This window comes from Nyctibius grandis, chromosome Z (genome assembly GCF_013368605.1).
Source record: "Nyctibius grandis isolate bNycGra1 chromosome Z, bNycGra1.pri, whole genome shotgun sequence".
Classification (NCBI taxonomy): domain Eukaryota; kingdom Metazoa; phylum Chordata; class Aves; order Nyctibiiformes; family Nyctibiidae; genus Nyctibius; species Nyctibius grandis.
The window spans coordinates 51,201,275-51,223,555 of record NC_090695.1 but is presented as its reverse complement, the minus strand read 5'-3'; the positions used below and the strand labels follow the sequence as shown (position 1 = coordinate 51,223,555).

Sequence of the window (22,281 nt, the reverse complement as noted above, 5' to 3'; positions counted from 1 at the left end):
CGAACTCAGGTAACAGATTTATGACATCTGTCTTCAGCTAAGACACTGCTAGTACTTCCTAGGACAGGAGAAATACTTTTCAAGTTTAGTTTTGCTGAAGATACTGTCCATTTGTACCATTTCATTGGTCCATTTGTTGATGGTCAAAGAAGCACTCGCATTTGACAAAGCCTTAAAGCTTTCACAATAGATGAATTAAACACAAGATGGATGCAGGAAAACCAAATCAAAGCACACAGGCATGACATTGTTTCTAAGGGAGTCCTGGGAAAATGTGTGGTCATTACGGAGGTTGGGTTTGGTGTTTTGTGGATTTGTTTTGTTGGTTTTTTTTTTAATAACATCACAAGACAGCAGTTGAACAAATAAGCAATCTTCCATGTTCTGCTTGGTTCTAGTCATTTGTGGCGCTGAGCAGTTTTCCTTTTCTTCCGCTTGAAAAAACAGCAGCACCTGCAGGCATGACATGAATTACATATGACATAAAAAGAAATCAAAAACTAAACTGTTTACTGTGTTTGTTTCACTTGAAGTATGTAGTTCAGGTATAGCCAGCAAGGAACACATTAAACTCTATTGCAGGTGACCGATTTATTAGCAAAAGAAACTGATGTAGAGATATTTTTGACACTTTTCACCTTTCCTTTGAAAAAAGTATCAAATGAAAAAAGCTATAATAAAAATAGATACTAAGTTTAAAGTATTGTGTGAGTCTATCAAAAGCATGGGCATTATAGGCTGACTTAAAATACATTTTTAAGAATAAGGAATATCCCATTACCTGAGTACTCTTTCATGTTAACTGGTAATATGCCAAATACAAGCTTGAGCTTAAGCTTGTGACACCTGAACTGAGCACTTAAAACACTACTGTTGCTAACACAAGAAAACGTTTGAGCTTCCTATGTGAACTAGAACTTCGAAAAATCTTCCCCAAGGCTACTCCCAATAATGAACAATGTAATTAATGTTCTGATTCAGTGCTGTGATATTACTACTGTGAAAAAAAAAAAAATCACAGCTTTAAGTACATTAAAGTATACTGACATTCTTTCTTCTGCTTTATTGCATGCTACATGAAGGAAACTAAAATTGACAAATACTGCAAATTTCACTTAGCAAACAGAGACAATTTGGAAGTAACTGAAAAAACACTTTAAAAGGAAAAAGAATTGGAGGGAGTTAGAGACAGATAATGCAGAGGACAACTGCAGAAGTCCAGGAAGTGTTTTTGAAAATAGACTAAGGAGGAAAGCAACAAATACACAAAGAAAACTTTTTCATTTGCATGTAATTTTAGGCTTATTTTAAGCAACTCTCAGCTCCTGACCACCACCTTTAATATTCAAGCTTCCACTTGTAAAGTATTCACAATTTGCAGTCAAAAGTGAACATGCAAGCTGTCTACCTTAACAGAGCTTGCCCCATGGAGTTCTGCAGTTTGGTTACTGAATTCTCACTTGCAGTGCTATATACTCAAGAGTCTGTCTTAAACTATGAAGTGCAACAAAAGTGAAAATATAAATGTACTGCATTAATAGTCTATCAGTAAGTCCTTAAGTTCACCAAGCATTTTACGTCACTAAAATTGAAAAAGAATCCTGCTGATTTAGTCTGGAATATGGGAAAAAGGGAAAGCATTTGAAAACCAGGGAGAATTAGGGTCTAAAAATAAGGTTCTACAAGGGGTGAGAACAACATCCAAAGTAATGGGAGACAGAAGTTACCTTCTCAAAATATCCAAGGGTACCCTGTCGCTCAGTCACTGAAAAAGCAGCAGTGGGCAGAGGCAGACCAGAGCTGCTCTGAGAGTTACATAACTTTCAGTAGAAAAAAACATTGGTTATTCATGGAGAGGAAGCCCAAAATTAAAACTCAATAGGGGAAACTACACAGTTAAATATTTTTACAGCTAGCAGAAATATCATACTATATTTATTAATTTTAAAGTACTTCTAAAAGAGACATAACTGGTTTTGAAGGCTAGCAGCCACCAACTGCAACTAAAATTCCCCTGTAACTACTAACCCTTTTTCTTAGCATCTGTCTACAACCACTAACATCCATTATCACTTAAGCTTTGAATTTACATGCGTATGTAATGGAGTCCAATTTAGTTTAATCATTTTTTTCACCCTAGTCTTTTCCCAAGTATTTTATACAGGTATATACAACAAACATTATATCAAAACAAAGCATTTTACAGTGGTCCTTCCCTTTCAACATAAATTATCCTATGATCCTGCAAATGAGGAAATCCTGTCCTGGACTGTGGCGTTAAATCACTTTCGTACCTGTTTCAGATTAGGCGGCCTCAAAGAAAGCTTACATAAAAATTTTGTCTCTATTCGTAATTTTAGTATATACAGAATACAGGTTACATAAGTAGCTGTAGAAAGATGAAAGTGTGGCAGATTGTTTTTCTAGAATATAAATTAACTATCTAGAATTTTAACTCTTCACTGTTTAACTACATTTTGCTTATATGGACTATGTCTCAAAGGACAGCAGATCACATTTCTTAAATGTTTGACTGCTTGGATCCTCTGTGTAATTCAAGGATGCTTTAGGTTTTCTTGGTTTCCTTTCCAGAAAATTTTAACCCATCCTTGCTGCAAATCTCATACTTTCCTTTATTCCTTCTCCATAGTCTATTCAGTTTGCTAGTTCTCTGTCAACCAGAGAAAAAGAGCATCATGCAATGGGGAATTAAAGAGTTCTATCTTTAACCAGCATAAAGCACTGCTTTTTAAATCTCCTGGTCTTCTAGAGTTTGCATAATACTATTACAAAGAGTATAGTTTCTATTAATAGCTTTTTTTTTTTCTTTAATGATACGAACTATTCAACTGTATCCTACTTCAGAGAATTTCACTAAATGCTGAAGACTTATTTGGTGTGGGAAAATAAATCCCTTATTAATATACAATATATCTAAAAAGTGTTAAACGAATGCAAATCCCATAGAGCGTTGTAAACTACAGGACTGGCTTGGAAACTTACTGAAATGTATATTTGTCAGCCTAAAAGTGCTAGACGTGTCAAACCTTCCAAGGCCAAATAAATGTCATTTTAAAATATCACAGAATGGTTAAGGGTTGGAAGGGACCTCTGGAGATCATCTAGTCCAACCCCCTGCCAAAGCAGGTTCACCTAGAGCATGTTGCACAGGGTTGCATCCAGGTAGGTTTTGAGTATCTCCAGAGAAGGAGACTCCACAACCTCCCTGGACAGCCTGTTCCAGTGCTCTGTCACCCTCAAAGTAAAGAAGTTCCTCCTCATATTCAGAAGGAACTTCCCATATTTCAGCTTGTGCCCATTGCCCCTTGTCCTCTCACTAGGCACCACTGAGAAGAGTCTGGTCCCCTCCTCTTGACACCCACCCCTAAGGTATTTGTTAAGTGTTGGTAAGATCCCCTCTCAGTCTTCTCTTCTCCAAGATGAACAGCCCCAGCTCTCTCAGCCTCTCCTCATAAGAGAGATGCTTCAGTTCTCTGATCATCTTTGTAGCCCTCCGCTGGACTCTCTCCAGCAGTTTTTTGTCTTTCTTGAACTGGGGGGGGCCCAGAACTGCACACAGTACTCCAGGTGTGGCCTCACTAGGGTAGAGTAGAGGGAGAGGATAACCTCAAGGGCAAATTGCTGGCTCATGGTGAACTTCTTGTCCACCAGAACACCCAGGTCCTTCTCTGCAGAGCTGCTCTCCAGTAGATCAGCCCCCAACCTGTACCGGTGCATGGGGTTATTCCTCCCAAGGTGCAGGACTCTACATTTGCTTTTGTTGAACTTCATGAGGTTCCTCTTCACCCAGCTCTCCAGCCTGTCCAGGTCTCGCTGAATGGCAGCACAGATATGTGCTATATGCACAAAATGTCATATATGCACATTTACATGAGAATAACTATATCAGACTACACTGCCTGATAATAAATTTTATGAAAGAAATGTAACCTTGAAATTAGAGATCCATAGTGCATAATTTCTTGAAGAGTATAATTTATAATAGAAATGCAGATGTGTTCTTAAGAATACTGTCACTAGAGGGTGTCATTATCATTTTTATATATATATTTCACTGCTTGAAGCCATAGTTAAAGCTACACATAGAGGTATTATTAATAAGTATTAAACCACAAATTTGTCATATTATTCAATACTTATGCAAAATGCATAAGAATAGATACCGATTTTCACAATCTAAAGTGACCTTTGAGATATTATCTAAGGTAGCAATCTCAGTATTATGGTTATGAACATTTCTTGTCCTACTTCAAACATTATCATACCTTTCAAACATTATCACATCTTTTTTCTGTTAAATACCCTTCCCTCTATCACTTGAGCAGTCCCTTCACACAACATGCCAAAGCAACTTCTGTTCTCCTTTGCATTTAGACAGCTGTTTTTATATTTGTCGTCTAGCATGTGGCAGCACTTTATCGCAGGACTATTACCAGGTGTTCAAAGTGGCAAAAAGAATTCAAGATGAAAAAAGGAAGATCTTATCTTTTCCTGTTTGCCCTTCTCTGTCCTCCTGTGGCAGAGTCTTTTGGTTATCCAAATAACACATGCTTCACAGAAGCAACTGTTCTGATGGCTAGCAAAGAGTTAAGGAAAGAAAGGCTAATTGCTCAGTGATAACTGGAAGACCATCTGTAGAAGATAAGATAGCCAAGTGCCAGGGCAGAACAGTGATCAGGTTACTTTTCTCCCTGCATAACAACTCTAATAAGTAACAACTGAAATAGGGCTGAAAGCTACTTTTCTAAAAGCAAGCTAACAAACCAAACAAACCACCAAAAAAAAAACCAGGAAAAAAAACCTGCTCCAACAACAACAAAAAAAAAACCAACAAAACCCAGCACCCACTGCTAAGTCATGCTTGCTGCCCATGCTTGCTGCACAGCAACACCTGAGGAGCATGAAGATGACAAGGTGTAAGATTTAGAATATATACTGCATGCGAGTACATAAACATATATCAAACAATGGAGTGTTGGATGAATGTCCCAAAACAGTAAAATGCTTACTGAAAAAAACCCTTATCCTTTCTGATCTACAGCATCCCACTGAAACGGTAATCTAATATTCAGCTAAGCAATAACGATGTGCTCATTGTTAAAATCATGCATGATAGGGCACCCTTTCTTTGATCTTTTAAACAAAGATATAGTCATGCTAAGCTTCTAAAACTATGAAAACATCTAGAACAAAGAATGAAGTGTTTCTAAAAAATATTCAAGTTTGTCTCCTCAGAGCATGAGGAAATGTTACAAACAGAAGGTATCAGCAAGAGAGGTTCACTTTGTTCATATTTTCAGATGGAGAAAAGATTATGAAAGAGGCACAAAGTGAGAGTCTTTTGAAAAAACAATGTCTCCTTAAAAACAAAAGTGTCTATCACAGACATGAAAGATACTGACACTTGATTTCCTTACACTCTTCAGCAGTGTAAAATCTGTAAATGGATGTTTAAACATCTCACAATACCTTTTGGTATTAAGCTTGTAACTATCACGTTAAAATGTAAAATTACCTAAACCTTTTAAAGTATTTTACTGAGAAAAGATGTATACTATACATTGATGTCTGATAGCAATGCTGGGAAGAGGGTACGGGTGGGAGTGTGCATGTGTGTGTTGCTTTCATTACTGCCAAAACATAAGACAACTTCTACCCTCCAAAAAAGAGCAAATGAGGAAAGTGCAGTTTAAATAAACACCACTGGAAAACTAATTTGTGTGTTTCATACTGAAAAAGAAGACCATTCTAAAGAGTAGGATATTGAGACTAGGTATTTTGTCTGTAACAAAACCAGTAAAGACTAGGCCAAAAAGGTCAAGGATAGCATATTTGTCCATCAATTATTCATGACAGAGGAAATTCACTTTATACTTTTAAAGCAGCTGCAGCATCTTGGCTTCTGAGAATTCTCTTTCTGTAGATAACTAAGTACTACTCAAAACTTTAGAAATTTAATCTTTTCCTGTGTGTATATAAACTGGGCCTAAGGAAGGTTATCACTGCATTTATCCAAAGGGAGGGGATAGTGAATTTCTTTATGTGCAGCCTATCAGCATCCTTGATCCCTGGGGTATTTTTTTTGTTTTAAATATATATAAGACAACTGAATTCTTGCCAGAAAAATAATAATAGAGTACCTGCAAAGATGGCAGATAAAGAACTGGTCTTCTCAGTGCTCACAGAAAGCTAGTGCAGAAGTGTGGCACAACACACACCTACATTCACAATTTTTAACTACACATGCACATAAACCTTACATATGAAAATCAGAACCTGCAGAACAATCACTTCAAGAAAAATTTGTACTTTGAGAAACTCTCCCTCATCTAAAATTTAGGAAAATGGGCCCTACAAAACTTATTGCTATTAAAGAAGGCTTACTGGATTTTTATGCTACTAATGTATCCTTCATACTTCAGTGCCTCTGTTTTATGATAAGCTAAATCCATACCCTTGTAAAATCCTATTCCAAGCACAATTATAAAAGACTAACATGTTGAAAGTTATACTGCCTTTAGCTATCAAGAACATTTTTCTGTACTATTTTGCAAGTCTGACTTTACTACTCAAATATATATATACACATTCGTTGTCCATCCCATGTCAACAGACCTTAATATTTTCCCCTTTCATTACTCTAACTTCAAGGAACCCTGAAGTTATGTTTTAGTAATTAGTTAGCAGGTTGTCAAAGACTAATACTTTGGCAAATACTATGTTTACAGAGATAAAGGGCAAAGTTCAAACATTTGCGAGCAGTTATTACTTATTAATATAAGTGAGTTATTTTCTAGATGTTAAAATACTAGCTGAATGCTACAACATCTGAAAAGAATGTTTTCCCCTCTAAAACAGGATAGCAAGTAAGAAAAAATATGCTACTACCCACTAAAAAGGATTAATTCAAGTACACCACACACTACACAACTTAAAAGCAAGCAAGATCTGAAGCAGGCAAAATAGCTCCTAAAGGGGGCTGTTTGTAAAAACAGTTAATTGTTTCACAATGTTTTGTGATATTCAAATGGACTTGTTATTTTAAACTTCTCTGAAACTAGTTTTAAACCAAATAACAAGAACAAAGCCCCTGGGGCTATTTCTGCCTGCCTGTGCTGTAGAACTCACCACATGTTCAACAGTTTCTGGCAGCTATACAGAAAGACAGTAAGGGAAAAGAATCAGTATACCACACACAGGAAGAATTTTATATGTTTCATACTTAACTTCTGGTAGTCAGAATACTACCTTAAAATAAATATTGCAAAATTAGTTGAAATACCAAAAATGCATGCACTTCTCTAGTATAGTGAGATGGGTTATTGAGGGCTTAGCCTAAAAAGCACAAGCTATAGAAAGTCTGTTATATAAATATTTAAAGCCAAAATTAAGTACAGCTCTATAGTTTTGCCCCGCACCAGTGGCTATTCAGTTTAGACAATATTTTTTGAATAACTATATAAAAAAGTTTTGAAGTAGCTGAGCACACAAGATCCAAAGAATATTAAAAGATGGACATACTTAGTTTCATCGACTACTTCTACTTCAGCAGGAGCTGTGATGGGTGCATTTGAACAGCCTGCAGTTGGGTCATCTGTGTTCAGTTCTCCATTTGTTGAGCTTACTATCTGAAATCAGCAGAAATACCTGAAATTATGTTAGTGTCAGACATATAATTGTCAATTCCTAAAATCACAGTACATCTTCAAAAATCAGTAATTTTTGTTAATTCCATAATTATTTTTATTCTAATAATAGTATCTTTTCCAAGCTTTATTCTGCATCCCTGAGCTTCTGCCATTTTTCTTTCATATTTACTAGTAGAACTGACATCTATGTGACAGGCTCAAAGTGAGCGGACTAATGAAAGCAATTCTGTTAATCAGGTTTGCTGACCTCGCTCATGTCTCTTCAGAGCCTTAAGGGAAGGCACTAACACCTTTCCTGATATCAGTTCAGTCAGTCTTACCCTCTCCCTGCTTCTTTAATGTATCTTAGCTTTTTAGTTTCCTTCTCTGTGTAGCCCGATTCAGTTGTATCTCAAAGAGTACTCACCAGAGAAGGGGAAAACTAAGACATTCTCTAGACCAAAGAGTGTTAGTGGTGTTTGGTTTTCACTCTTAGAGCATGAGAGAACTTATGCCGTCAAAAAAAAAAAAATTAGATTCATCTTCATTCCCATTAATTTCCTTTCAAATTCCTTTGTAAATTCTTGAGCCACCGAGACAGCTCTGGTTCTCTGGGAATGTTTGGTTTGACTTTAAACCAAATGGAACCCGACATTCTCTCTCTCAGTTCCTGTTAGCTTTCATCTGTGATAAATGGAGCTATTCCAGAGGCCTCTCCCTTTTTCACCTCACAGATTCTGCCAGGAAGATGGTTAACTGAATACAGACAAGTGCCTATCTGGTCAGGGCAGCTGACAGTGCTAAATGACCTATTAAAGTATCAAGAGATCTACTAGCTACAAAGTAGCAGCAAATGCTTGCCCAAGTAATATTGCACAAAAATATCATTCTGGCCAAATAGTATAAGAGCCTGCAGAAAACATCTGCAAAACATAATCAGCTACAGGAAAGGGGACCAACGGTAGTTCATAGTTCAAGACTCTTACCAGCTGTTCCCTGAAGGTCAGAGATTAAGGTAGAAGAAAGCAGGGGGAAGGAAAGTCATCACCATAATGTTACTATTCCCCTGGCCCTTCCAAGCCTGTCTCATAATGTAGCAGTTATGTCTCATCTATTTATAACCAGAGCTAATAGCCTGGACTACTGAGGTTTCCTTTGTGGTTCTTACTGCAACTCACTAAGAACAGAGCTTCAGAAGTTTGATGAACTTAAGCCATTTTCCATGCTTACATCAGGCTAAGTTTTCTTCTTCTTCGAGTTTCACTAAAAACTCAGTGGAACCACTGCCAAAAAAACCCTGCAGCTCAATAACAAAACAAAAGGAAAGATGTCTGAGATTGCAAGGAGCTCATTACTTAAATTTTGCTCAATATAACTGAAGGAGGAGATTGGACTTGATTTCTGTGATGACAGGTAAGTCAGTGGAGTTTTGACCAGATGGCTTGAGCACTAAACATTCAGTGACAGAAATAAGTAGGAATTGTACTTTAACAAATCATAAGATGGCAAGTGAGGTATCTTAAACTAAACACCCTGGATTAGTACATTTTTTTTTTTTTACAAGTATCTTAATATTTGTTGTCATCATTGTCCATGTTTACCCGTAAGAGGAAATAGTATGATCCCAACCATCTCACCGGGTATCTTACCGTACAGATAATTTCATTGCTTCTTGTGAAATATCCAGTTCTAATGGTGCTAAGCAGAGTGGAAACGTATGGTGTTTGCACAGGAAGTACTTGCTAAATATGACAGGATCATTCATGAGAATGTAAGGGTGAAAAAATCTGCTCAACTTGTCCACGAAACGAGTGTTGGATCCAAAGGATCCAAATCATAAGTACATAACTAATCACAACTACAGCCTGCAGTAATCCATATAAAGCAATGCCACCCAATTAAGATTGTAGTCAACCTTGCCTGCAGTCCTAATCATTCAGGATTTTTGCTCCATGATCTAGACTTAAAATGAACTTTTCTAAAGAGATCCTCAGACCTGTGCTCAAGGTTTAGTAACAACAGTTGAACAGAAACCTTTGTCTTCAGTCTACTCAAGTAAGGGTAAGGCACATTAAGAAACAAGACAGGTATACGTCCCTTTCTGGATGAGAAGTAAACCCATACGTCTTAGCATTCCTGACTAAGAAAAGATAGCAGTTTGCACAGGTATTTGCAAGAACTCCTGTTTTCTTCTCTTTTCCTACAAAAAGCAAATTAAAACATTCATGACTTTTACTGAAATATCAAACACATTGCCCAACTCTAGCATCTATACAGCTTTCACCTGGCATTCTTCTTCACACTTCTTCCCCAGGAGTGCCTATTCAACTGTTCACCTCTGTCTTCTTGGACTGCAGATTCAAAAAAAGTGACCAAACTCAAGCATGTACACATTCTCCATTTGAACTGGAAAATATGAAAGTAGATATCCAAAAATCCTTCCTACATTAATAATCTAGCTATGAATATTATTTTTCAACAAATGGTTGAAAAAATCCATTTTTCCCCTTCCGATGCATAAAAAGTTAGAAGGTGAAAACATTTTGACAGGAACAAAACTGTATCTAAGCATGGTTTTATAGTCTGCCTTTCTATCGCCACTACAGGAAGTCTAGAGGAAGAAAATGGTTGCTACTCTGGTTCAAGATTCATAGATGGCTCCTATCAGCCTTTGTCAACAACTCTCTTCTGGTCTCCTCAGAACCTCTTCTGGCAATTCGTAAAAGAACATACGCAAGATTTGCGCAACTCAGAAACAAAAAAACTCTCAGTTTATGACAGGTTTTTTTATTTCAAATCACAGTTAGTTAAAATCATACTAATCTGAGCTGACTTCAGCTCTAAAGAAGCAATAACAAACTTATGCTTGGGTCAATGCACTGCTATATGGTAACAAAGAACAAACTTTATTTCAGGGATTCCCAACATGCTTATACGCTTATAAAAGAGGAAGCAGAGAAGCTGTAACAACCTGTTTGGCGATTCTTTTCTTGAAATTCTTCACTTCAAATGTGAATAGTGTTTCTTGACAATGGTTTTCTTTAGTGGGAGAAGTCTTTTTTTTCAAGACAGCATTTGTCCTAGGGTGTTTTTTTATTAATTTAAGACAACTGTTTTCTCTAAGAAACTTCAACACAAACATAGAAACCTTTGCACTAGATAGCAGAAGACTGTCCTGCCTCGCTCTGGTTGATCTCTATCAAAGAGACAGGGATCAAGTAGAAACAGACCTCAGTCCTTCCCATATACGTACCCCAGACACATGATCAAATATACAACCAAATATGATCAAGTATAACTGTCTGTTGCATGGTTTAATTTAGATGGGAAGAAAATGAAGTTCATCCTTCTGGAAAGAGCTGTGACCTCTGAAAGCATAAGTGAACCAAAGGGTATCAGTAGTCCAAAAATCAGCATCAGTCATACACAGAATCACAGAATCAATCAGGTTGGAAGAGACCTCAGGGATCATCGAGTCCAACCGTTGCCCTGACACCACCCTGTCAACTAGACCATGGCACTAAGTGCCATGTCCAGGCTTTTCTTAAACACATCCAGAGACGGTGACTCCACCACCTCCCTGGGCAGCCCATTCCAATGTCTAATAACCCTTTCTGAAAAGAAATTCTTCCTGATGTCCAACCTGAACCTCCCCTGGTGAAGCTTGAGGCTGTGTCCTCTTGTCCTATCGCTAGTTGCCCGGGAGAAGAGGCCGACTCCCACTTCACTACAACCTCCCTTCAGGTAGTTGTAGACTGCAATAAGGTCACCTCGGAGCCTCCTCTTCTCCAGGCTAAACAACCCCAGCTCCCTCAGCCGTTCCTCGTAGGACAGACCCTCCAGACCCTTCACCAGCTTGGTCGCCCTCCTCTGCACTCGCTCCAACACCTCAACATCTTTCTTGAAGTGCGGGGCCCACAACTGGACACAGTATTGAAGGTGCGGCCTCACCAGTGCCAAGTAGAGAGGGACGATCACTTCCCTAGACCGGCTGGCTACACTATTCCTAATAGAGGCCAGGATGCCATTGGCCTTCTTGGCCACCTGGGCACACTGCTGGCTCATGTTTAGCCGGCTGTCGATCAGCACCCCCAGGTCTCTTTCCACCGGGCCGCTTTCTAACCACTCTTCCCCCAGCCTGTAGAGCTGCATGGGGTTGTTGTGGCCAAAGTGTAAGACCCGGCACTTGTTCTTGTTGAACCTCATGCCGTTGGTCTCGGCCCATCTATCTAACCTGTCCAAATCCCTCTGTAGGGCCTTCCTACCCTCCAGCAGATCGACACTCCCACCCAGCTTGGTGTCATCTGCAAATTTACTGAGGGTGCACTCAATCCCTACGTCTAGATCATCTATAAAGATATTGAACAGCACCGGCCCCAGAACTGAGCCCTGGGGAACACCGCTAGTGACCGGCCGCCAGTTGGACTTTGCCCCATTCACCACCACTCTCTGGGCTCGGCCAGCCAGCCAGTTTTTAACCCATTTAAGAGTCCACCCATCCAAGCCCCGGGCAGACAGTTTGTCCAGGAGGATGCTGTGGCAGACAGTGTCGAATGCCTTACTGAAGTCTAGATAGACTACATCCACAGCCCTGCCCTCATCTACTAAGCGGGTCACTTTGTCATAGAAGGAGACCAGGTTGGTCGAGCAGGACCTGCCTTTCATGAATCCATGTTGGCTGGCCCCGATGCCCCAATTGTCCTGCATGTGCCGTGTAATGGCACTCAGGATGATCTGTTCCATCACCTTGCCTGGCACCGAGGTCAGGCTGACAGGCCTATAGTTCCCTGGATCGTCCTTCCGACCCTTCTTGTAGATGGGCGTTACGTTTGCTAATTTCCAGTCAGCTGGAACTTCTCCAGTTAACCAGGACTGCCGGTAGATAACAGAGAGTGGTTTGGCAAGTTCATTTGCCAGTTCCTTCATTACTCTGGGGTGAATCCCATCCGGGCCCATAGCCTTGTGGGTGTCCAACTGGCACAGCAGGTCACTAACCGTCTCCTCCTGGATCATGGGAGGTTCACACAGCCCCCCATCCCTAACTTCAGGCTCTGGGGGCCGAGTCTCCTGAGGACAACCGGTCTTGACATTAAAGACCGAGGCAAAGAAGGCATTGAGCTCCTCTGCCTTTTCCTCATCCCCTGACACTACACTACCCTCCTCATTCAGCAAGTGGTGGAGGCTCTCCTTGACCCTCCTTTTGCTGTTGATGTATTTGTAAAAGCTTTTTTTGTTGTCTTTGACTGTAGCAGCCAAATCGAGCTCTAATTGAGCTTTGGCCCTTCTAATCTTCTCCCTACACAACCTGGACACGTCCCTATAGACCTCCCAAGTTACCCGACCCTTCTTCCAGAGCAAGTAGGCTCTCTTTTTTTCCTGAAGTTCTAGTCTAAGTTCCCTGTTTAACCAGGCTGGTCTTTTTCCCCGACGGCTTGCCTTCCTACAGACTGGGACAGCCTGCTCCTGAATATTTAGCAATTCCCTTTTGAAGCATGTCCAGCCTTCCTGGACTCCTTTGCCCTCTTCAGGGCAAAGACCGAGTCCCTTGGGAATCGGTCCACCAGCCTCTTAAACAGGCTAAAGTCAGCCCGCCGGAAATCTAAGGCAGAAGTTCTACTCTTGCCCCTCCTTACTTCCCCCACTATCGAAAACTCTAACATTTCGTGGTCGCTACTCCCAAGACGGCCACCGGCCCTCACATCTCCCACTAGTCCTTCTCTGTTCACAAACAACAGGTCAAGCAGGGCCCCTCCTCTAGTGGGCTCATTTACCACTTGCATGAGGAAGTTGTCCTCCACACATTCTAGGAACCTCCTAGATTGCTTCCTCTCTGCCATGTTGTATTTCCAGCAGACATCTGGCAAGTTGAAGTCGCCCACGAGTACAAGGGCCGGCGACCGGGCGGCTTCTGACAGCCGCTTGTATAACGCCTCATCCGCCTGCTCGTCCTGGTTGGGTGGTCTATAACAGACTCCCACCGTAATGTCCGCCCTGCTGACCTTCCCCCTGATCTTCACCCATAAACATTCAACCTTGTCATCCTCACCATCTTCCTCAATTTCGAAACAGTCCAAGCACTCCCTAACATACAGCGCTACCCCACCGCCTCTCCTGCTTCGCCTGTCCCTCTTAAAGAGCTTATAGCCATCCATAGTTGCACTCCAGTCATGAGAGTCATCCCACCACGTTTCTGTGATGGCAACCACATCATAACCTTCCTGCTGTACGGTGGCTTCTAGCTCTTCCTGTTTGTTGCCCACACTGCGTGCATTGGTGTAAACGCACTTCAGCTGGGCTAGCGGCCTTGCCCCCAATGCAGGCCTGTCACCCCTAGGTTTATTTGTGGCTGCCCTCGTCTTATCCCCCTCCCCCATCGAACCTAGTTTAAAGACCTCTTAACCAGCCCTGCCAACTTCTGGGCCATAACCCTTTTCCCCTTCTGACTCAGCTGTTCCCCATCCGGCATAAGCAGGCCCAGTGCCATGAAAGCCACCCCGTGGTCAACAAACCCAAAATCCCACCTACGGCACCAGTCTCTTAGCCACATATTAATCTGTTGTACTTTCATAGTCTTTTCCCTATTTTCACCCAACACTGAAGGAATTGAAGAGAATATCACCTGCGCACCTACCCCCTTTACCAAACGCCCCAGGGCCCTGAAGTCCCTTTTGATTGCCCTGGGACTTCTCTCTTCAATCTCATCCCTACCCACCTGGAATACTAATAGTGGGTAGTAGTCAGAGGGCTACAGATACTTCTCCAGAATCACAAATGTCCCACGTTTCACTTTAGTCTGCTACTGCTAAAAACATCTCTAGGAATGGTCTCAGCATTCCTAGAATTAATACACCTGTAACAGAGCAAAATATTTGCCTTTAAAAAACACTAACCAAGATTCATCTAAACTAATACAAGAGATAGGCAGGAGTGCTTCAGTACCAGTAGGGCTGCAACTGTAAGATCTTACAATCATGAGTTCTGTACCTTGCTAAAATAACCTACAACGTCAGAAGTTAATTCCCTGTGACATCAGTAAAATATTTTGCAATCTGACCAAAAAGCGCATGTAGTAAAGGACTGAAAATGCACGGTAAATGAAGCAGTGTTAACACTTGTACACTCCTGATCCTGGAGCATATGGGCTTAAGTTAGACTAACCATTAGACTTGTCTCTCACAGACTACATGCCAATAATCTCAAAAATCAGCACAACACAGGTAGAAAGATAAGGGAATATAACAAAATTGAACAAGAACACGTCACCTGGAAAACAGCATGTGTGCTGAAGTTACAGTACACCAAATTCTGTAGCCAGGATGTACCACAAATAAGGCACAAAGAAGATCCATGATAGTGGATCCACACAAAAAGCTAAAACTTTAGGAAAGGAGAGAGAAGAACCAATACACAAAACTAACTGTGCTTAAAGAGAAAGATTTAATTTCGTTTCTCTACTAATGACTGGAGTCAGCTTGTATTTCCTCAGTAGCCTGATGCAAGATGGGAGGCACAATTCATCTCTTAATAGATTTGTATACAATTGTAGTGAAAAAATGTGGATGTTGAAGTTATGGGGTTTTTTATGCCTAAAAATTCTGTTAACAAAAAGTACATGAACATTTTTCCATGAAGTCACAGAATTAGGTTTCCGAAAACTAATATTTTAAACTAAGTTTCAAATTAGAAGTGTTACAATACTGAAGATTAACTTAAGCTACTCACCTATATACAAGCAGGAGATTAACTACTAAACTGAAAATCAAAAACAACTTTAAGTATTTTGATAACAGATCTTAGCCTGGTTTAAATTTAGTTCCTTCAGATTTAATCAGTTCTTTAAAAATTTAATTTGAAGAGCACATATATAAAGAAGCGTATGCACCACATTGGCTGTTTCTTGCTACCCTCTATGTCATAAGGCAAACAAACTTAAAATACTAGACCCACTACCTAATAATGAGACATTAATTGTGGAACAGATCAGTTTCTTAGATATGTGGTCCTTTGGAAGCTTGATAAGGGCCAGGTATACTAAGACAAAGTTAAGCCTGAATATCAATTCCCCAAATGGTAACAGTAAATTTTCAGGCTAGCCCCATGCTTTGTTTGTTTTGGGTAAGTATGTAAACTAATCTTTTACTTGCTATGTTCAAAAAGCAGTCAGAAAGTTTCTCATAAAAAGAAATTTTGCTGATTTTCATGCTTATAATCACAATAAGGAATTGCAAACATTTGAAAGAGACATAGAAAATAATCCTTCATTTCATTACCAATCTCAGTAACTGAATTCTCCACTCTTCAAAAAATAAAGCCAGCCTTTATGCCTAAGCAATTCATTAGCAATGCTAAAGAATGCTATATTTTACCTTCAAAAAGCTTCCAGTCAAGTGAAAAGAATCAAAAAAATTCACACTAACTTTAACTCACAAAAGCTTATGGAAATAGATTTGTTTCATCTAACGCATTGCTATCTTGACTTCTTGAAGGAAAGGTATCTTGCAACTCAAAACTACTTATATCAAATGTCTAGCCTTTCAGGCAGTTCCTAAGCACCTTTCAAGACCTATGGAACTTCACTGGGAACTCTTTAACATGATCTTTTAATCTAATCTCCTTTTAAAGAATTTTCAAACGGGAAAACACAAAGAGAGAGGATAAGAGGAAGGAAAACAGCTAGCAAGCGATGAAAAAAAGTGATGAGCACATTAGTACAGTGAGTGCATAAGCAGTTTGCAGTTCATGCAGAGAAGGAAACAATTCAGTGTTGTACAACTGACTTTTCTGGGAACCGAGGCAAACTCATAAAAATAAAGACACAGGAAGTTGCTGAATGAATTGCTGGGAGGTACAAGTTGCTCTCATTAATAAGGCTACACAAACTAGAAAGACGGACTGCCACACTACACGATTTTTATCTTATTCTAAATAGAGACAAGTCGAAGAAGGGATGTCAACTATTTCTAGAAGTCTTCCCTTTACAACTCAATTTGCTAATAGTATTTAAACTTCAAACATGAACTGATGCTGCGAAATAGAATTAGACAGAATTAAGCACATTAGTGTATCTCTAAATAGGCCTAGAGGCTGGGATAAGTTAAATTAATACAAAAAACAGAATAATTACTATTAACAAACATATCAATTAGAACCTGAATGTTTCCCACTTGAACATCATTACTAAGAGCATAAAAATATATACTAACATACATATACACACATACCAATAGTCAGTCCACTTGAATTTAATGTCACAGTGAAGAATCACTAACATATTTTAATAATCTACAAATGGATCTCAGACACTACATCAGTAGTAGTACTACAGATGACTAATAGCAGTGACCTAAAAAACATTCCATTGTCACTTTAAAATAATCTGCCAGATTTTCATATTTTGCAGAAAAACTGATAATTCAGCATAAAACTGATCTCAAAGATGAGCAATGACTCACTGATGTCACAAAAAATAAATACACTTTAATTTTATACCTTAGACTCAACTTTCCTTCAAACAATTATCTGCAACATTTAGAACATGTCTTCTTGAGGGCAATTACGAATCCAGCTAAACTAGCTAGCTAATCATCCAACTTAATAGCATGATTCAGTATCACTACAATGAAGGGGTATCTGACAACAGTCAAGGGCTCAAACTTCAAAACAAAACTGAGGATATTATGGAGTTTTATAGTGTCTATAATGAGGATGCACGACCTCTCCACATTAAAAAGCAACCCAATTAAGCTGGCTTGAAAATACCCTTCTGTACAACACTTGATCTTCAAAGACACAGACCAAACGGCTGCAGTTTTGCACACTGCTCTTTTTACATGGCAACTGTTTAGTCTCAACTAAGTGATCTGAACTCAGAATTCTCATATTCTTTGAGGAAAAAAAGGGAAGAACACTATATTAACAGAAAGGCTTATTACTGGTATTTCCTAGAAAATGTTCTCCCCACCCCCAAAGGGTATTTAACATATATTACAATGGAATAAAATCTCTTGCAATTGTTACATTTTACCTGAGGAAGAACAAAAGGTTTCTTAAGTGCTACGGTTGTCAGAAGACTGCTATGATACACTGTTTGACAGTTCTACTAACTGAAATTTAACAAGTTAAATATGTATTTTTCTAACCTAAAAGTAAAAATAAATAAGAAACGTAATAATTTTGCAAGATACAATTTTAAATCTGATTTTGATTCCACATTACTATACTGTTCTCAAAAGATAAATGACTACCTTTAAAACTGATGTTATAGAGAGAACTATTGCAATTCAAGTTAAATATACAGGTAAAGTTTTTGAAATATTTGTTAACGGGAAGCATAGAGCAATTTTTCAACTTTTCTTGATACACCATGATAATTATCACCTACTAGCTTTTCTTAAATGAGACATGACTGTAGTTTCTAAAGCAGCAAAATTTAGAGAATGTTAAAGTTTGAATTGAGTTTCAAAGCATTTAAAGAAGATATGGAATTATCCCACTGACTACAGCACTGTTTTCCTTAACGTGGACTTCTCATTCTTACTGCAGGCATTGACAAATTTTTTCCAAAACAAAACTTCAGAAGAAATGTATGTAACTTTGATTGTCAGAATCAAAAATGCAGCAGACTAAAATAGTATTTTTTTCCCCAGCTAACACTTTACAAAGCTAAATTATTTTCATTTCAGACTGAAAGCTCAAAACCTCACATAGACTTTGCAGCTGGCATTTTGAATCCTTCTATATTAAATTTAGATTTCCTTATGTATTATCCCAACCATCTCACCCCCGAATATATGCAAAGAGCAAGACACGAAAAAGTAAAATTAGGAGCAAACCAGGAAAAAAAGCTCTTTGAAGATTAACAAAGCTAACAATAAAGAAAAAAATTGTTGGTTTATACTTATTTCTCCACTGGTAAGTGTGAAGTACTGCCTTGGGAAAAATTGTTCTAGTCAACTATTGTTTGAACAAAGTAGTAAAGTTTAAGCAAAAATCACTACTTAACGCTTTCATTTGAAGTTTACTTAAGGAACAAAAAACATGACTGGAACAACACTGAAGTCAGTCAAGATTGTTTTAATTGCTAATATAACTAATACATCAAAAGTCTTAACTTCAGTTGCTTGCACTGATGTAAGTGTATACTCCCTCAAAAGATGGTTCCATTGTTTTAGGCTTTCACTAAGAAACATGTAGCAGAAATTCCACATATAAAAGATCCATAGTTTTCTGCACCTGTTTTAATTTCAGTTTGGCAGTTGTGAAGTACGGAATAATAGGAACATTCTGAACACCACTGGAAAGCAAGCTTAATATGAAAACAGGAATCATGTCATGCACTATAGGAAACTAGTACTATATAATGCAAAATGACTGATTAAGTCATGCAAAGAACCAGAAAATACCTGTACCGAGCTACCATGTCTGTCAGCTGCTAGGTGAGCCCCCAAATGATGTGGATTGGCTTGCTGTGAGTTCCAAGCTGCCCTGTGGTCTGTTGACTATCATTTTTGAATGCATTAGGAATATATGCAAAAGAAGAAATAAAAATTCCAAAAATAAACAATTCATGCATTATTATATATTGTTTTTTAAAAGTACAGAAGCACTGCATACTAAATTCCTATATAGATCGTACATGACCATTATCTTCATACTTATTTATGTCTTCACGTACATTTACATAGAGAAGTAAAGAAGCTAAAACTCAAAATTCCTAATAAGAAACAAAGTACCCAACACAACCCTGTACCTTTACTTAGGTAAATGGACACAGATCTAAATTTTTACCATCTTGGTCATTATCCTGTTTTTTTTTTTTTTTAAAAAAAAAAGTGAAAGTGTTACGCATACATGTTAGAACCCCAATAAATGATATAACATATGGGGAAGAGATATTGATTAAAAACAGAGAACCAAAAAAAATTTTAAAAGTATCAGCAGAGAGAAAATTCACTACTGATGTAAGCTACGTTAAAAAACAGCATCAAACAAGCAACCTTGTAGAACATTTTAAGGTCTACAGATGTAGAAATACATTAACAAGGACCCACTGGAAAAAAAAACAAAGCAAACCTGGAGTCAATTTTATTTTGGAGTTCTAATAAAAGCAGCAACATAGCACAAATCATTAGACGAAAGACAAAGTAATGCTGATAATCTTACATGAGCAGTTTACCTGCTTTTTGGATTGTTGCTTTTTATCTCTGTGCTGATATGTTTCTCTGTTTGAAGACAGTGCAGGGTCTGAATGCATTGAACCCACTGGAGTAGGCTACAAATATAAATAATATGTAGCAACTGGTAAAAAAAATAAATTTCTATGTCTTACCAAAAGTTACTGGTTTGTAATATAAATTAATCTTTGAATCTGACAGTTTCCCATAACCCCAAATTATCAAATTAAAGCAAAAGCTTCACTAGATATTTACTAATACAAAAGAGGAAAAAAAGGGCAAACCAAGACTTACGCATTTTAATGAAGTAGCAATTCTGAGTATTAGCAGACATTAATTTTCTGAAAGACTTTAGGCTGATATTTTCTGCAGTTAGCAATTAGGACATTCTGATGAAAGCTCGAAGAAAGGCTTAAAGTAATTTTTAATGCTAAACACTGAAAAAAGATTTAGCAATAAAATACTATGTTTCTTTCAGAGAGTCACACAGGAGCTTCAGGGGAAAAATGTATAATCCAAAATCGTCCAACTTACACACACAATCCCTTCCCTACTTTTTAAAAAGCAAGGAAAAATTTGAGGTGCTGAAAAAATTAATCTTTTACCATTTCTTTAAAGAATATAAAGACAGTATTACAAAGAATATAAACATATTATTTTCTGTAGATACACTGTGATGGAAATTGATATTCTACATCATATCTCGTTAGAACAACGCATATGAAGTATAGACAGTTTCTTCATAACAAACTGATAAATATCTGGAGTATCTCTCAGATGCAGAGCAGTGATCGCTCTATATTTTAAGAACACTGAGACCAAGAAAGTCCCCAAAGTAAGAAAATACATGCAATAATGGCAATCATCTGCAAAGTTTTAAACTCCTCCTTCAACTCAAAAACCAGTCCGAATTACTACAACCTCATTTTGGATTGAACAGAGATTTACTTTGATATTAAGAGTACATGACTGGCAAGAGACTCAATATGAAACATCTCAAGCCAAAAGATAATGTTTGAAAATGCATCTGAAAACAGGTTTGCAAAAGCAGCTGTTCACAACTCTAACATAAGCCACGGGATGCATGTGTATTCTGAAACTCAAGACTAACACTGGCTCAAAACTGATCACAAAAAAAACCCAACTATATTACTAATAGCTTAACTGTACTCACCAACTGTTTGCCAATCCAGTCATATTCATAATCAAACATATAGCCTTTCCGATCAAGTAAGTCTGTGAAGAGCTTTCTTAAGTAGTCATAGTCCGGCTTCTCAAAAAAATCTAGCCTTCTTACGTAACGTAGATATGTAGCCATTTCCTCTATATAAATAAGAAATGTATGTAATTGCCATACCTGTCTTAATGGCACTCAAAACCCAGTACTTATTATTACATTTTAAAGCAACTTCTACTTCTCACCATAAAACCTGAACAGTTGTTCACCTTGAATCTGTGAATCACCAGAAAGAAAAGTGACTTAATATTAATAATATTCTTCAAGATATACTGCCATATTCTAAAGGTATCCTACCAAGTGACCCCTCCCACCCCCAATTTTCCCTTTGCATTACCTGCCGAGATCTTCCATTCAACCTTCCAATCCTTACGCACAGTTTGCCAAAAAAGCAGGAAAAGAAATGCCTCTACTTTTCAATTATTTTTTTCAATTAATTGTACAAAGACAAGCTTAAGGAAAGGTAAAGAAGGGGGTATATGAATGTACAGGGTGGACTATGTCTCAAAGAACACCTGTTACTGGAATGTAACCTTCCTTTTTTTAAGAGAGGATCCACATGTACATTCTAAATAGGGCAACTCCAATTGTCCTGACAAAAAACCACTCGGTATAGGCTCTGGTGAGGTATAACTGTAGCATGACTATAGAAGACTGCAACAGCGATGAATGCTTCAGGCATCGTGTTATATGAAGTGCTGAGCAGAAGTGGCAAATATCCTGAACAGAAACACTGCAGAGAAGTACTAAGATTACCTGAGCTCTTGTAGAATCACTTCTGACCAATATCAGTTTAATATTGCTCTTTAAATACCATGTCAGCATAAAAATGGAGATTCATTTGGGTAGGAGTTATATGGAAATTATAAGATTCTCCCAGTAGTGGAGACAACCAGGGAGATTTCTGAAAGGGCCTGGACCTGTAAAGATAAAAGGAAAGAGCTTTCCTAGTTGTTAAAAGGTATGAAGTACAGACCATGCACTAGCAGCCAGAACCTTCTAGTTAAGACAAGAGTTCCAGCACAAACTCTTGGCAGGTGACTAAAAAGCATACAGAAGTCCCATTCTTGAGAATGGGTTTAAGTCATGAAAGGCTTCTGAGACAACAGCTGTAAGGAACAAGCATCCTTATGAACAGAAGACTACAAGAATCCAAGGGCTGAAAGGGAGGACCTATGACCATCTGAAGCACAAGGTCCAAATCGCAGTGAGAAACTCCTTC

General features: G+C 38.4%; 1 protein-coding gene across 4 annotated transcripts in view; it reads right to left on the bottom strand.

Annotated features, from left to right (window-relative positions):
- Nucleotides 1-326: 326 nt before the first annotated feature.
- Nucleotides 327-22,281, bottom strand: part of CSNK1G3 (casein kinase 1 gamma 3) — a 101,779-nt gene continuing 79,824 nt past the window's right edge. For 2 of the 4 annotated variants that reach the window (XM_068422583.1, XM_068422584.1), the window contains exons 9-14: nucleotides 20,997-21,145; nucleotides 19,825-19,920; nucleotides 19,052-19,147; nucleotides 7,543-7,649; nucleotides 7,150-7,173; nucleotides 327-453 (exon numbers count right to left, since the gene is read on the bottom strand). In XM_068422583.1, the coding sequence (XP_068278684.1) occupies nucleotides 399-453; nucleotides 7,150-7,173; nucleotides 7,543-7,649; nucleotides 19,052-19,147; nucleotides 19,825-19,920; nucleotides 20,997-21,145 (527 nt within the window). In that variant the 3' untranslated portion in view covers nucleotides 327-398. The remainder of the gene's footprint in view (nucleotides 454-7,149; nucleotides 7,174-7,542; nucleotides 7,650-19,051; nucleotides 19,148-19,824; nucleotides 19,921-20,996; nucleotides 21,146-22,281) is intronic. The other 2 variants (XM_068422586.1, XM_068422587.1) reach the window with 2 other exon arrangements.